This window comes from Terrapene carolina, unplaced genomic scaffold (genome assembly GCF_002925995.2).
Source record: "Terrapene carolina triunguis isolate 2854851 unplaced genomic scaffold, T_m_triunguis-2.0 Scaffold647, whole genome shotgun sequence".
In the NCBI taxonomy this organism is placed as follows: domain Eukaryota; kingdom Metazoa; phylum Chordata; order Testudines; family Emydidae; genus Terrapene; species Terrapene triunguis.
In genome coordinates, this window is record NW_020664998.1 from 388,448 (window position 1) to 404,135 (window position 15,688).

The 15,688-nt window shown below is 48.8% G+C and overlaps 2 protein-coding genes across 2 annotated transcripts in view; both read left to right on the forward strand.

Annotated features, from left to right (window-relative positions):
• Positions 1-15,688, forward strand: part of LOC112103300 (phospholipase A2 inhibitor and Ly6/PLAUR domain-containing protein-like) — an 83,157-nt gene that overhangs the window by 33,914 nt on the left and 33,555 nt on the right. The window lies entirely within an intron of this gene.
• On the forward strand, positions 966-15,227 carry LOC112103302 (phospholipase A2 inhibitor and Ly6/PLAUR domain-containing protein-like). Its single transcript, XM_024194994.2, has 5 exons — positions 966-1,086; positions 2,994-3,116; positions 4,549-4,707; positions 12,808-12,948; positions 14,335-15,227. Exons 1-5 carry the CDS (start codon positions 1,032-1,034, stop codon positions 14,565-14,567), a joined length of 711 nt encoding a protein of 236 aa, XP_024050762.2. The 5' UTR covers positions 966-1,031; the 3' UTR covers positions 14,568-15,227.

Below are 15,688 nucleotides of genomic sequence, written 5' to 3' on the forward strand. Positions count from 1 at the left end.
TGGGATTTGCTGGCAGTTGGTCAGTGTGGTGAGAAGAGCAGCAGTGTATCTGTTGGGAGTGGCAATGTGCCTGGTAAGGAAAGTCTGGATGAGCCCAGGCAACCTTGTGAGCTGATGGCTTTATCTAGTCAGCTGTTTGGGAAGGCCAGGAGAGTGGAAGATGGGTTTGTTTCCGCGGGGCGGGCGGTGCTGGGAGGGGGATTGTTTCCACGGGGCCGGGCAGCGCTGGGTGTCTGTGTGTTTTTGGGGGGGGGGAGGGGGCGCAATTTTATATTCTTGCCTCTGGCGTAAAAATAGCTAGTTACGGCTCTGCTGGATGCAATACTCCAGATGTGGCCTCACCAGTGCCGAATAGCGGGGAATAATCATTTCCCTCGATCTGCTGGCAATGCCCCTACTAATACAGCCCAAGATGCTGTTGGCCTTCTTGGAAACAAGGGCACACTGCTGACTCATATCCATACTTTGCTGCATTGTTTCAGTATGTAACTCCTTTGGGGTTTAGAGAGCATGGCCCCTACCACCATCTCCCCCTCCCCCTTAGGAAAAAGATTTAAAGGGGCCATGCTCTCTAAACCCCAAAGGGGTTACAAGTACAAAATAAATCCTAGACAAAACATCCTGAAAAAAAGGAAACCTTCTGTCTGGACATTTCCAGAATTAAATGTTTTGGTTTTTTTCAACTCAAAGTGTCCTTTTGTTTCAAAATCGACAGCAATTTTTATTTTAAACCAATTTTAAAATTATATTAAATGCTTGAAAATGAAACAAAACCATTTTTTTGTTCGGCTTTTCAGTTGGACAAGAAATTGGGCCAACTCAAAACAATTCCCTCCCCTCCCCGATCTTTTAGAACTGCCAGTGAACCAAAGATCTGTTATTTGTGCAGCTCTGTTGCCTGGTGCTCCACCCTTTCCTTCCCCATTTTGGTCTTGACTTTCTCCTCTTCCCCCCTGGCAGAGCTCGCTGTGTCAGCCGTGAGAAGCTCCGTTCAGCTCCGAGCCCAGCCCCGTGAGCCTACCAGCACCAGGATGGTTTCCTTCATCCTCTGCCTTCTCCCTGCTCTCCTAGCTACGAGTGCACAAGGTGAGTCATCCGCTGCTGTGGCCATGTAACCCCCCCTGGACTTTGACCCTTTATACCCCACGGATCCCCAGTCAGGGGAACATCCAGCATGTGCAGGGAGGGGGGATGAGCTCTGTGTGGGGTACAGAGCCTTGTCTACACTATGGTTACTGTAGCCGCTTAGCCACAGCGCTGTAGCTGGGCCGGCAGAGCCCCGTAGTGAAGGCGTCGCCTGTCCCAATGGACGGGGTTTTCCATCCTTCTAGGAACTCACCTCCCCGAGCGATGGTAGTCGAGCCCAGGGAAGCATTCACCCATCGACCTGCACCTACTCCAGGGGTTAGACTGGTCTAGCTGTGGTGCTCAGGGTGTGGATTTTCACACCCACCCCCCATCCTGAGCGCCACAGCCATATCACCCTAGCTGTTTAGTGTAGACCAGGCCTGAGGGACACCGTTACTGGACACTGCCCTGAATTCTTATTTCCACAAAGGCCCCTCAGCACTGCTTTGGCAGCAGAAAGGGGACTTAATATAGGAGTAAATGACACTGCTTGGGGATTGAGTGTAACCTGGAATCGCACCTACAATTTCCGGTAGCAGAGGGCTCTCCAACCTAGGAAACAAAGACACAATGAGATCCAATGGCTGAGAGTTGAATTTAAACTAATCCAAAGTGGAATAAACCCTGGCAAAAGCTTCTCAAGATGGGGGTGGGGGTGGGCGGATTTGGGGAACAAGGGACAATGAATGTCCTTTTGTTCTATTTTTTTCCTGGCAATTTCCATCCTTCCCATTCCCCACAGACTGCGAACGGCTGGGCTGATCCAGAGGGATGTGTGCTAAGTTGGCTTTACCTTAAGCCACCTTTATGTCCCAGAGGCTTGGGGCCATGTAAACAGGCTATAAAATGGAGGCACCTGTCCATCAGAGAGCCTTCCCAATAGGGATCAATCCCCACGTGGCTATGGGGAAGACAGCTGGCTTCTGCACCCCAAACCTTTCTGTCAGACCCCTCTGCTGGCCGGCTGCCAGCCCAGAGAGCCTGGCTGCTTTCACCTCAATGGCACTTCTCTGCTTCTGTGCAACATGCTAACGTCTGAATCCTGCATCCGACCAATTCCAATAAACAGGCATCACTGGGCAGAACCCTATTGATTTGGGGCAAGATGAGAGAACCGGAAGAGGGAAATCAGGGACACACAGAGCCATTGGGTCTGGCCAACCCAGCCACACTTTCAACCTCCTCTGTAATTGTGTGTAGATCAGAGTCGGTTGGTGGTGACAATGACACCTTCCAGCGCATCAACCCAGCCAGCCCAGCGTCCCCATGGAGCTTAACATGTTACACCCTGAGCTGCTGATCTCCCAGACAGAAAGACGGGTGATGATGGGGGGGAGAATGGAGGGTACACAACAGCTGTGGCATGGTGGGGGTAGAATGGGGGACCCTGGTATGGGGATTGGGGGGCACACAGAGCCCCTGGCATGGGAGTAGGAGGTGGGGGACTAGCCAGGCATCCCTGCAATGGAAGGGGATGGGAGGGGCATGTGAGGAGTTTGGGAGGGCCATGGGGGGCTGCCTGGAGCCCCGGGCCGTGCATTGGACTCAGCAAACACAGGCTGCGAAGCGAGCGACTCTCCAGTACTGTGAATACCTGCACAACGGGAGCCACATCTGGGGTGGGCGGAGCTTATTTTGTGGGCGGAGCTTGGGAAGAGCACCATTCCCTTCACCCGTCCCCAGTCTGATCCCCTGGGTACCGCTGGCCCATGGGCTGAAAGTGTGTAATTGCTGAGTGTCGCTTAGGAAATTGGGTCCATTAACCCCACGGCTAGTTTGGAGCAGAGGGGGAAGATTGGGGCTAAGGGAGGGGACACTGTTACGCCACAGTAAGAAGGAAACACTTGTTCTTGTTCTTTCTCCAGCATCAACCCTGACATGCAAAACCTGCCCTGGTTCAGCAGACGCCTGCCGTACTGCTCAAGGGACCTGCAGCGTAGACAAGGCTACTGGTGGCTGCTATTCGGTGGCAGAAGAAATTACATTGGGTAGGTGACATTGCTGTCAATCCAGGCACATCCTATCCTGCAGTCTGTCACCATCCTCATCGCTAAGGCCAACCCCAAACAGTCCATCGACAAAGCACATTCACCCGGCACAGAACACTCAGTCTGTGCTCGACGCTTCCTTTATTCAGGCAACGTTACAGTGTTTCCTGCCTTCTGGAGTCAGTTGCAAATCTCCCTTTGACTTCAGTGGGGCCAGGATTTCAACCCTTGTGCTTTATTTATTTATTTTTATTCACGGAGTTTCCTTCTCCACAACGGACGTCAAAAAGCAAAGTGAAAATGCCCGTTCTGAATCATGTTAAACACAGGAAATTGGCGCTGAGATCTCTTGTACACTGTCGCCTTCCTCCCAATGTCCTGTCTGAGCTGTTAGTCTCCTGCTCAGGGCTGGAGCCCTGCCTTACACGTTTTTTCCCCTTGCTTGGGATGCAAATTCAAGATGTTTTTTGCCCTTTTGACTTAAAGAGATTCCAAACCTTCTCCATGTTCAACTCCCGGAGGTCCTTGCACTAGCGGATTTCACTAGTTCCCTTCATTTCTCAACGTTTGCCCTTTGAAATCAAAAACCTCAGTTACAGACCTGGTATTGTTCATCCTCCCATTGAATTAAAGAGATTTAAGATTCCTTCCATTTACCCTGCAAGAAGGATGCATAGCACAGCTTTAATGTAGTCTGTCATTATCTATCTATCTATCAATCTATCTATCCCCATACACCCCCCCTCCCATACACGCATCTCTCCCTCTCTTTCTCTCTTTCTCCTGCCCCACCCTCCCCCCTCTGACCACACTCAGGAAATTTTCCCAGCACAGTGACACATGGGTTGATTAAAATTTCCACCCACTCAAGATACGGCTTCACTGCAGAGTTATTGTGGGCTGTGACCCGGGGTTTAGCCCTAGTTTCCCCACCATCCCCTACTACCCACACACAAACCCCTTTAACCTCCACCACTTGACTGAGGAGTCTGTCAGTAAATGTTTGTTCCCCGGGTAGGATCACGTCACCCCCGAACTGTCTCTGTGTTCAGCTCCACGGATCGAGCTCCTGGCGTCTCTCGCGCTAAGGCAGATTTTCTAACCCTTTAATCGTCCCCGCGGCTCTTCTCTGACCCCTGATTACGGTGACCAGATGTCCCGATTTTATAGGGACAGCCCCGATATTTGGGGCTTTTTCTTATATAGGCTCCTATTACCCCCCCAACCCCTGTCCTGATTTTTCACATTTGCTGTCTGGTCACCCTGCCACTGACCTACCACCCTCCTGAATGGTGGGGCCCAGAATTGGACAGAGACACCCAGCAGCGTTGCCCCAGGGCCAGACATGGAGGTATAATCGCCTACCTGCTCCTCCTCGAGGTTCCCCTCCCAGCCTCTCAGTTCTGTTCTTCATTTTCTTTCTTTACAATAGGTGGGGGAAAGACCACGGGCTTCTCCAGTGGCTGTTTAGATGAATATAATATTGTCATAAAAGGCCCCATCACTGTCACTCTTGGGAATGACACATATCTGCGGATCAACATCTCCTGGTGCAACACAGACAATAACTGTAACTTGGCCGTACTGGAAGGTAGGTTATGGATCTCTTTTACTGGCCCCATTTAAGGGCTTGTTCATCCAAACAATTAGACAGCGGTGAGCTGGGGTGTTTGTCACCATGCCTCGGTGGGTCACAACGGAGAATACCAAATTCAGGACAGGCTGCTGGGGAAAAGGGCAGACACACCCCAAAACTGGTGGTTATTCTTCCATGAGAAATACCAAACCAGCAACCAAAGTAAACTTCTGTTTCACCACACCACTCCTTAGGCCCTCCAGTCCTTGTATCACCACCAAAACCATTAGACCAGGGGTAGGCAACCTATGGCACGCGTGTCAAAGGCGGCACGTGAGCTGATTTTCAGTGGCACTCACACTGCCTGGGTCCTGGCCACCGGTCCAGGGGAGGCTCTGCATTTTAATTTAATTTTAAATGAAGCTTCTTAAACATTTTAAAACCTTATTTACTTTACATACAACAATAGTTTAGTTCTATATTATAGACTTAGAGAAAGAGCCCTTCTAAAAACATTAAAATGTATGAGTGGCACACAAAACTTTAAATCAAAGTGAATAAATGAAGATTCAGCATACCACTTCTGAAAGGTTGCCAACCCCTGCACTAGACTTAAAGATGAGTGGTTATTTAAAACCAATTTTCTCAAACAAAAAGGTTCTTCTGATCCCAAAGGGCCAGCCACATACCCAGGTCACTATATAACTCAGATCTTACACAATAGTCATGCTGGTGCCAATCCTTTAGTATCTAAAATCTAAAGTAGGGCTGTCAAGTGATTAAAAAATTAATTGCAATTAATCACACTGTTAAACAATAATAGAATGCCATTTATTTAAAAATTTTGGATGTTTTCTACATTTTCAAATATATTTATTTCAATAATAACACAGAATACAAAGTGCATAGTGCTCAATTTATATTTATTTTTGATTACAAGTATTTGCACTGTAAAAATACCAAAAGAAATATTATTTTTCAATTCACCTAATACAAGTACTGTAGTGCAATCTCTTTATCATGAAAGTTGAAATTACAAATGTAGAATTATGTACAAAAACCACCTGCTTTAAAAAACAAAACAATATAAAACTTTAGAGCCTACAAGTCCACTCAGTCCTATTTCTTGTTCAGCCAATCACTCAGACACACAAGTTTGTTTACATTTGCAGGAGATAATGCTGCCTGCTTCTTGTTCACAATGTGACCTGAAAGTGAGAACAGGTGTTCGCATGGCACTGTTGTAGCCAGCATCGCAAGATATTTATGTGCCAGATGCGCTAAAGATTCATATACCTCTTCATGCTTCAACCACCATTCCAGAGGACACGTGTCCATGCAGATGACATGTTCTGCTCGATAATGGTCCAAAGCAGAGTGGACCAACACATGTTCATTTTCATTATCTGAGTCAGATGCCACCAGCAGAAGGTTGATTTTCTTTTTTGGTGGTTCAGGTTCTGTAGTTTCCTCATCAGAGTGTTGTTCTTTTAAGACTTCTGAAAGCATGCGCAACACCTCGTCCCTCTCAGATTTTGGACGGCACTTCAGATTCTTAAACCTTGGGTCGAGTGCTGTAGCTATCCTTAGAAATCTCACACTGGTACCTTCTTTGTGTTTTGTGAAATCTGCACTGAAAGTGTTCTTGAAATGAACAACATGTGCTGAGTCATCATCTGAGACTGCTATAACATGAAATATATGGCAGAATGTAGGTAAAACAGAACAGGGGACATACAATTCTCTCCCAAGGAGTTCAGTGACAAATTTAATTAACACGTTATTTTAACAAGTGTCATCAGCATGGAAGCATGTCCTCTGGAATGGTGGCTGAAGCATGAAGGGCCATACAAATATTTAGCATATCTGGCAAGTAAATACCTTGCAATGCCAGCTACAAAAGTGCCATGTGAACGCCTGTTCTCACTTTCTGGTGACATTGTAAACAAGAAGCAGGCAGCATTATCTCCCGTAAACATAAAGAAACTTGTTTGTCTGAGTGACTGGCTGAACAAGAAGTAGGACTGAGTGGACTTGTAGGCTCTGAAGTTTTACATTGTTTTGTTTTGAGTGCAGTTATGTAACAAAAATATTTCAACATTTGTGAGTTTCACTTTCACGATAAAGAGATTGCACTACAGTACTTGTATGAGGTGAATTGAAAAATACAATTTCTTTTATCATTTTTACAGTGCAAATATTTGTAATTAAAAATAATATACACTTTGATTTCAGTTATAACACAGAATACAATACACTGGACCCCCGCTAGAACGCAGGAATCGGGATCCATGCGCAGTATCGCATTGACATGGGGACCGCATTATAGCGGGGACCGCGTTACCATGACTACCAGTGTAAATATTTACATTTGGGAGCTATGGCCGCGACCGCATTCTAAAAGAATTCGCTCTATATAGGTGCGCGTTCTAGTGAGGGTCTGCTGTATATATGAAAATGTAGAAAAACATCCAAAATATTTAATAAAGTTCAATTGGTATTCTATTGTTTAACAGGGCTGTTAAAACTGCGATGAATCACGATTATTTTTTAAAATTGTGATTAATTTTTTTGAGTTAATCACATGAGTTCACTGCAATTAATTGACAGCCCTAATCTAAAGGTTAATTTATAACAAGGAAGGAAGAAAGATGAGAGATAAAATGGTGAAAGGAATCAATTACATACAATAATTTCAAAGTTCTTGGATAGCAGTGATGGAATAAACTACTGGCTTAATAAGTCTCTGGTTGCTTCAAAATCATTGGAAGGTCCTTGGTCCCTTGGTTAGATGCTCCCATTAGTGTAAATTCATAGTCCAGAGGTTTGAGCAGGAAAGAAGCAAAATGGAGAATGTTTCCAGGGCCTTTTATAGCTTCTGCCAAGTGAAGGGAAACCCATTGTTTTAGTTTGTGGAAAAATACAGGTAACAAGATGGTGTTTGGAGTCACATGGGCAAGTCACATGTCCATGCATGGCTCACTTAGTCACAGTAGAGGCCATGCCCATACTTTTTCACAGGAAAGTCCATTAAGTGTTGTGATAAATGGGGGTGGGGGAGGGGGAGGAAGCTCCCTTTTATGAACACCCAGCCAGTCAGTTAGCTATAAAATCCCTCTTAGTAGCTGTTCTCTACTTGTTTTACCTGTAAAGGGTTAAATAGTCTCACTGCTCACTGCTTGCATAGATAAAAGGAAGTGAGTGGACACCTGGCCAAAAGAGACAATGGGAAGGCTGGAACTTTTTAAAATTGAGAAAAAACTCCCCCTTTGTCTGTCTGTTGTTGTTCTCTCAGCTGAGAGATAGAGCAGCAAGGTATGCTGTAAGCTCGGGCCAGGTATAAAAATCATCAGCATCATACCTAGAAACTACTCCTTTGAAACCCCAGATATGTAAGTAGATCAGGAATGTCTAGTTAGACGCGATCAGATTTAATTCTTCAGTTTGGGCTTGTGGATTCCTCTGTGCTAACCCCAGGTGCTGTTGGTTTGGTTTGTTTGCTTGTAACCTTTAAGCTGGACCCCAAGAACGACATTTTTGGTGTTTAATCTCTAACAGCCTGAGTTTCCAGATGTTTTCGTTCTTTTTTCAATAAAATTTACCCTATTTAAGAACATGATCAGATTTCTGTGACTTAGGAGGTAAAGAGGTTGCATATATTAATCAGCTGATACAACAGCTTCCCTTCCCTTTTCTTTTGTTTTCTTTCTCGGCTGACCCGAGGGAGGGGTGAAAAAGCCAAGGGGCCTTAGAAAAAATTGGATTGGCAAAAGGCAGTTTTCACTTGGGTAGTGGCAGCCTTACCAGCCTGGAACGGCCAGTATTAATTTCTGGAGTCCTTGCGGGCCCCACCTTCTGCACTCGACATGTCAGAGTGGGGAATCAGCCTTGACAAGTGTACATAGTGTCTTCCATTGTGAGCTCAGTGCTCTTTGATGGGCCATTCAACTTGAATAGTTCCTTCACAATGTGCTGGCTAAACACCTTGTTGGCGTTTCCACAGGAGCAAACATTTGAAATACAGGCACATAGTTAAAACAATGAGGAGTCCTTGTGGCAGCTTAGAGACTAACACATTTATTTGGGAATACGCTTTTGTGGGCTAGAACTCACTTCATCAGATATATGGAGTGAAAAATACAGTAGGCAGGTATAAATATCCAGCACATGAAAAGATGGAAGTTGCCTTACCAAGTGGGGGGTCAATGTTAATGAGGCCAATTCAATCAGGGTGGATGTGGCCCATTCCCAACAGTTGACAAGAAGGTGTGAACAACGAGGAGTCCTTGTGGCATCTTAGAAGGTGTGAGTATCAACAGAGGGAAAATTAGTTTTTGTAGTGACCCATACACTCCCAGTCTTTATTCAGGCCTAATTTGATGGTGTCAAGTTTGCAAATTAATTCCAGTTCTGCAGTTTCTCATTGGAGTCTGTTTTTGAAGTTTTTTGAAGACTTTTAAGTCTGTTATTGAGTGTCCAGGGAGACTGAAGTGTTCTCCTACTGGTTTTGGAATGTTACAATTCTTGATGTCTGATTTGTGTCCATTTATTCTTTTGCGTCGAGACTGTCCGGTTTGGCCAATGTACATGGCAGAGGGGCATTGCTGGCACACGATGGCATATATCACGTTGGTAGATGTGCAGGTGAACGAGCCCCGGATGGTGTGCCTGATGTGGTTAGGTCGTATGATGATGTCCCTGAATAGATATGCAGACAAAGTTGGCACCAGGGTTTGTTGCAGGGTTTGGTTCCTGGGTTAGTGTTTCTGTGGTGTGGTGTGTAGTTGCTGGTCAGTATTTGCTTCAGGTTGGGGGGCTGTCTGTAAGCAAGGACTGGCCTGTCTCCCACGGTCTGGGAGAGTGAGGGATCATCCTCCAGGATAGATGGTAGATCCTAGATGATGTGCTGGAGAGGTTTTAGTTGGGAGACAGGCCATTCCTCGCTGTATTTTAAAGAAGCCTTATTGAGGGCGCAGGAACAAACCATCCTGATGTGCCGAAAGAATAGCAAATATGGCAGGTGACCAGCTTGGCTTAACAGAGAAATCTTTGGTGAGCTTAAACACAAAAAGGAAGCTTACAAGAAGTGGAAACTTGGACAGATGACTAGGGAGGAATATAAAATATTGGTTGAGCAAGCAGGGGTGTAATCAGGAAGGCCAAAGCACAATTGGAGTTGCAGCGAGCAAGGGATGTGAACGGTAACAAGAAGGGTTTCTATAGGTAGGTTAGCAACAAGAAGGGGCTCAGGGAAAGTGTGGGCCCCTTACTGAATGGGGGAGGCAACCAGTGACAGAAGATGTGGAAAAAGCTGAAGTACTCAATGCTTTTTCTGCCTTGGTCTTCACAGACAAGGTCAGCTCCCAGACTGCTGCACTGGGCAGCACAGTATGGGGAGGAGGTGATCAGCCCTCAGTGGTGAAAGAACAACTTAAGGACTATTTAGAAAAGCAGGACATGCACAAGTCCATGGGGCCGGATGCGCTGCATCCGAGGGAGCTGAGGGAATTGGCTGATGTGATTGCAGAGCCATTGGCCATTATCTTTGAAAACTCGTGGCAATCGGAGGAGGTCCCAGATGATTGGAAAAAGGCAAATATAGTGCCCATCTTTAAAAAAGGGAAGAAGGAGAGCCCAGGGAACTACAGACCGGTCAGCCTCACCTCAGTCCCTGGAAAAATCATGGGGCAGGTCCTCAAGGAATCCATTTTGAAGCACTTGGAGGAGAGGAAGGTGATTAGGAACAGTCCACATGGGTTCACAAAGGGCAAGTCATGCCTGACCAACCTGATTGCCTTCTATGATGAGATAACTGGCTCTGTGAATATGGGAAAAGCAGTGGACGTGATATATCTTGACTTTAGAAAATATTTTGATACGGTCTCCCACAGTATTCTTGCCAGCAAGTTAAAGAAGTATGGGCTTGATTAATGGACTATAAGGTGGATAGAAAGCTGGCTAGATCGTCGGGCTCAACGGGTAGTAATAAACGGCTCCATGTTTAGCTGGCAGCTAGTGTCAAGTGGAGTGCCCCAGGGGTCGGTCCTGGGGCCGGTTTTGTTTAACATCTTCATTAATGATCTGGATGATGGGATGGTTTGCACCCTCAGCAAGTTCTCAGATGACAAGCCTGGGGGAGAGGTGGACAGGGTCCAGAGTGACCTAGACAAATTGGAGGATTGGGCCAAAAGAAATCTGATGAGGTTCAACAAGGACAAGTGCAGAGTCCTGCACTTAGGATGGAAGAATCCCATGCACTGATACAGGCTGGGGACCAACTGGCTAAGTGGCAGTTCTGCAGAAAAGGACGTGGGGATTACAGTGGACGAGAAGCCGGATATGAGTCAGCAGTGTGCCCTTGTTGCCAAGAAGGCCAACGGCATATTGGGCTGTATTAGTAGGAGCATTGCCAGCAGATCGAGGGAAGTGATTATTCCCCTCTATTCGACACTGGTGAGGCCACATCTGGAGTACTGTGTCCGGTTTTGTGACCCCCACTACAGAAAGGATGTGGACAAATTGGAGAGAGTCCAGCGGAGGGCAACAAAAATGATCAGGGGGCTGGAGCACATGACTTACAAGGAGAGGCTGAGGGAACTGGGATTGTTTAGTCTCCAGAAGAGAAGAATGAGGGGGGATTTGATAGCAGCCTTCAACTACCTGAAGGGGGGCTCCAAAGAGGATGGAGCTAGGATGTTCTCAGTGACGGCAGATGACAGAACAAGGAGTGATGGTCTCAAGTTGCAGTGGGGGTGGTCTAGGTTGGATATTAGGAAACACTATTTCCCTAGGAGGGTGGTGAAGCACTGGAATGGGTTCCCTAGGGAAGTGGTGGAGTCTCCTTCCTTGGAGGTTTTTAAGGCCCGGCTTGACAAAGCCCTGGCTGGGATGATTTAGTTGGGGATTGGTCCTGCTTTGAGCAGGGGGTTGGACTAGATACCTCCTGAGGTCTCTTCCAACCCATATCTTCTATGATTCTACGATGGCTGGAAACCGGGTTCGGAGCCCTAGGGCTGTTCATCGCTGGCCAGTCTATTCCCATGGGCCCTTGTGCGAAAAATTCAAAACCGCCTGTTTGGCCATTTCCCAAAACAATTTGATTTCCTGTTGCTTTCAGCTTTTGAATTAGTGAACAATCACAACTTAGTGATTGCCGGCGTCACAGAGCCGTGGGAGGAGAACACATACGGCTGGGATATCGGCTCTGAGGGGCACAGCTTGCTCCGGGCGGGCAGGGACAAAGGGAGGAGGGGTTGCCTTGGATAGCAAAGGTGTCTGCACCTGCTCTGAGGCTGAGATGCGAATAGGAGACAGACTCATTGAAAATCTCCGGGTAGGGATAAAAGGGGAAAAACCCAGGGGGACCCATGGTCTGGTTGGCTACAGACCAGCAAACTAGGAAGAAGAGGTCAGTGAGGCTTTTTTAAACATCTAACAAAATCATGCAAAGCCCAGGACGTGGTGGTGACGGAGGACTTCAGCCACCCAGAGATTGGCTGGGAAAATAACACAGCCAGGCAGATTGTCTAACAGGTTCATAGAATTCATTGGGGAAAACATTTTTTATTGCAATCTTCCCTTCCTTGCCATGGATTCAGGGCACCCACCATGCCCCCTTTCCCTCATTCCCCCCCCTCCTGTATCAGGTCTGTGTATATGCCTCATTCCCCCCTATTCCCCCCCCCCCGCCACTATCCTCCTTTCTGTCTGGGAGATTGGTCATTGCGGATGTCACCGTGTTACGCCCCCGGGGACGCTGGGCAGAGCAGAGATGGGGTGTCAGTGGGGCCATCGACCAGGGGTTTGATCTGAGACAATTGCAGAGGTGGCTGGGATGATCAGATGTCAGGGTGTGTGTGTGCGTGGGTGGGCAGGGGAGGGGATCCAATTTCTCTCAAAGATGGCAGGCTTCTGGCCCTGGGTGCCTAGAAAATGCCCAGAAATTCTGGAACCGATCGGCTGCCAGGTTCAGAGTTTGCCGTGTGACAGACGGATGCCGTCGGGTGGGGGTAGGGACCTTTAAACGCTCGGGCAATGCAGGGCAGCGGGCGCACCGTATGGTTTGACCGAGGTTTAACCCACCCGGTAATCATGTCTCTCTCTTTCGGTTCTCAGTGCCCAAGGGGAACACCACCTTGAACGGGCTGCAGTGCCCCACCTGCTTTGCTCTGAGTGCCGATCCCTGTGACAGCCACATCGCCCCTTGTACAGGGGACGAGACCTATTGCATCGATTTCGCTGGGACAGCACGGAGAGGTAAATTCCACCAGCTGGCCGCAGTGCGGGAGCTGCCCCGGGAATCTCATGGCTGGTGAAACCTAGGGCCAGTCTACACTAGAAGCACTACAGCAGCGCCATTGTACCGCATCTGGTGAAGACGCTGTGTGCCGACGGGCGAGAGCTCTGCTGTCGGCACAATAAAACCACCTCCGCGAGCGGCAGTGGGGATGTCAGCGGGAAGTGCGCACCAGCACTTAGAATGGCGTAACTTACATCGCTGAAGGAAGTGGCTTCTTCACACCCCTGAGCGACATACTGACCCAAGCTGTAGTGTAGACAGACCCCTAGAGGCTCCCAGACCCACGGGCTGTGCTGAGCCCTTGGGCGGTTGGGAGCCGCCAAGAGGGATTTTGGCCGGAGGGAAGGAGAGAGGAATTTGGAAGTTTTTCCTTCCAGACCAGCTCCCCCCTCTCAGTGATGCCGCCCTGCTCCTGGAGTTATGACAACGCGTCTCTTGCCATGAGAAGGGTTGTTATGTCGATGATGCAGAGCTGGGGAGAGAACCCAGGAGTCCTGGCTCCCAGTCCCGCTGCTCTAACCACTAGACCCCACCCCCTGTATGTTTAAGGTGGAGCTAAGCTATTGCTCAGTGCGGAAGCTCCTGTTCTCAGTGTGTGGCCAGGACTCCCGGCGCTTTGGGGTGTTTATACAATAACTGAACTGAACCTGGTCAGGGCTGCCGGGAATGGTGAAAGCTGCGCCTGGGCCATTCACTTTTCACCCCGGGCTTGGCCCCCTTCCCTTCCTCTTCTCCCTGAGCTCCTGCCCCCGCAGCCAGGCTGGAAACTGGAGCCCGGTCCGAGGAGCCTGAGCAGCTGTGGGGTGCTCTGGACCCTCTATCTGCCCTGGGCAGGGGACCCAGAGGGCAGGGACTCGGGCCGGGGGCTGCTCTTAGTCCCCCCACCCTGGGCAGGTGGAGAGGCCCAGGGTCCCCAGCCCTACAAGGGCTTCCAGCTTGGTTGGGGGGCAGGGCCTCGAGGGGAAGAGGAGGGGTAGGGGCGGGACCATGGAGGGGGCAGGGCCTCATGGCCCCCCCACTTTTAGGAAGACTCTGTCAACCTTGGCCTGGGAGTGTTCCCCGGGGGTGCCGGGCGCTGGGGAAGGAGCCGCCCCCGGGGATCAGCTGGTTCCAAACTCCAGCTTCAGTCTCGTGTGGAGCTGCAGAAAGGGGCGCGGGGGAGACGAGAGGGGACCAGACGCCCGCCCTGCCGTGGCCGGTTACAGCGAGAGCAGGGAGAGCACCGGGCGGGTGGGAACGGGAGGCAGAGGTGGGAACCGCTGGATGGTGAAGACAGAAGTTCTGGGGGCAGAGAAGGAACCAGAGCTGCCCCCGCCTAATAACAGACTGATTTTCTCCCTCAGGTTCAGCGATATCATCATTTGCTGTAAAAGGCTGCGCTACTGCATCCACAAAAGAGATTAAAGTTGGAATCACACTGTTTTCTGCCCTCTCCATGTTCATGTTCACAAAGGTGATCTCCAAACCTGCGGAGAAAACACCCACCAGTGGGGCCAGCCCGGCTCTGGGGAAATTCTCCTTTGCCCTCTACCTGCCTGGCCTGACTGGGCTGCTGCTGGTGAAACTGCTCTCCTGAGCCCCCGCCCTGCACGGCCCACGCAGCACCTGATTCCTGCCCATTGCAGCCCGAGCTATGAATCATACATTAAATTCTATTGATTGCTTATGAATTCCCAGTGATCACTGGGAGGTCTGACAGGTTCTGGGCCCTAGATCCGTCCCAGTGTTATTAAAATTGCTGTTCAGTTGGGGACCCCGATGGGGCCTGTCGCAGCCCTCGCATTGGAGGAACCTTCTGTGTTTGTAATCGTTGATCAGCACGTTTAGCAGAGTCCCAAACGCTCCAGCCCAGCACAATGGACAGCGGTAATACACAATGTCCATCTGAACCGCCCCATATTCGCACTGCCCCTTGCAGAACAACCGGAAATGTTAGTCATTATCTTCCTCATCACCATCACCTTCCTCATCATCACCCGGGGCCATGATCCGGGCACCCCCCAAACGCTACATCTCACTCGCCTCCTGCCCACAGGCTGCGGTGCAACTTTTATAATATGTTACGCTGACGCCACTGTGCCTAATGCCTATTCAGTAGGGGCTTCTCCCCTCCTCCTTATCTGTATCTCCTCACCCTACCGATGTCGGGGTCCCTTCTCCGGTAGGTTAGGATGTTACTGTTGGTGTCACTAGGCATCACCCTAGGTAACTCAGGAGGGTGGAAGGCCACAAAGTGTCAATGAAGCCTTCCTGCACTGGGCCTATATGAACCAAACTTCTTCCATGTTTAAACTCTAATCAACCTCAAAAGCCAGGTGCAATTGGAATATGTAAGCAACCAGTTATCTGTGTGCAACCCCCTGCTCACACCGGTATCAAGCGGTAATAATGAGGCCTGCATGTTTCTGGCTGAAGGGAAAAAGGACAAGATAACAGTTTAAAGAAGTTACTAACAAGCTAGACTGATAGCTGCCAAGAATGACTTAACTGCTTAAATGTAATTGTTATTTGCTTAGTAACTGTTACCAGGGAAGGGAGGGGTAGAGGGGGAGGAAGGGAAGGGAACGGAGGGGGGGGGGGGAGGCTTAACTGCAAAATGTATAAAAGAAGAAAAACTGTTTCTGTTGGTGTGCTTGATCTGAGACGTGCCTGTCTCTTAGCACCGCTTTGGGATCCCAAATAAACTTTGTTTGCTTC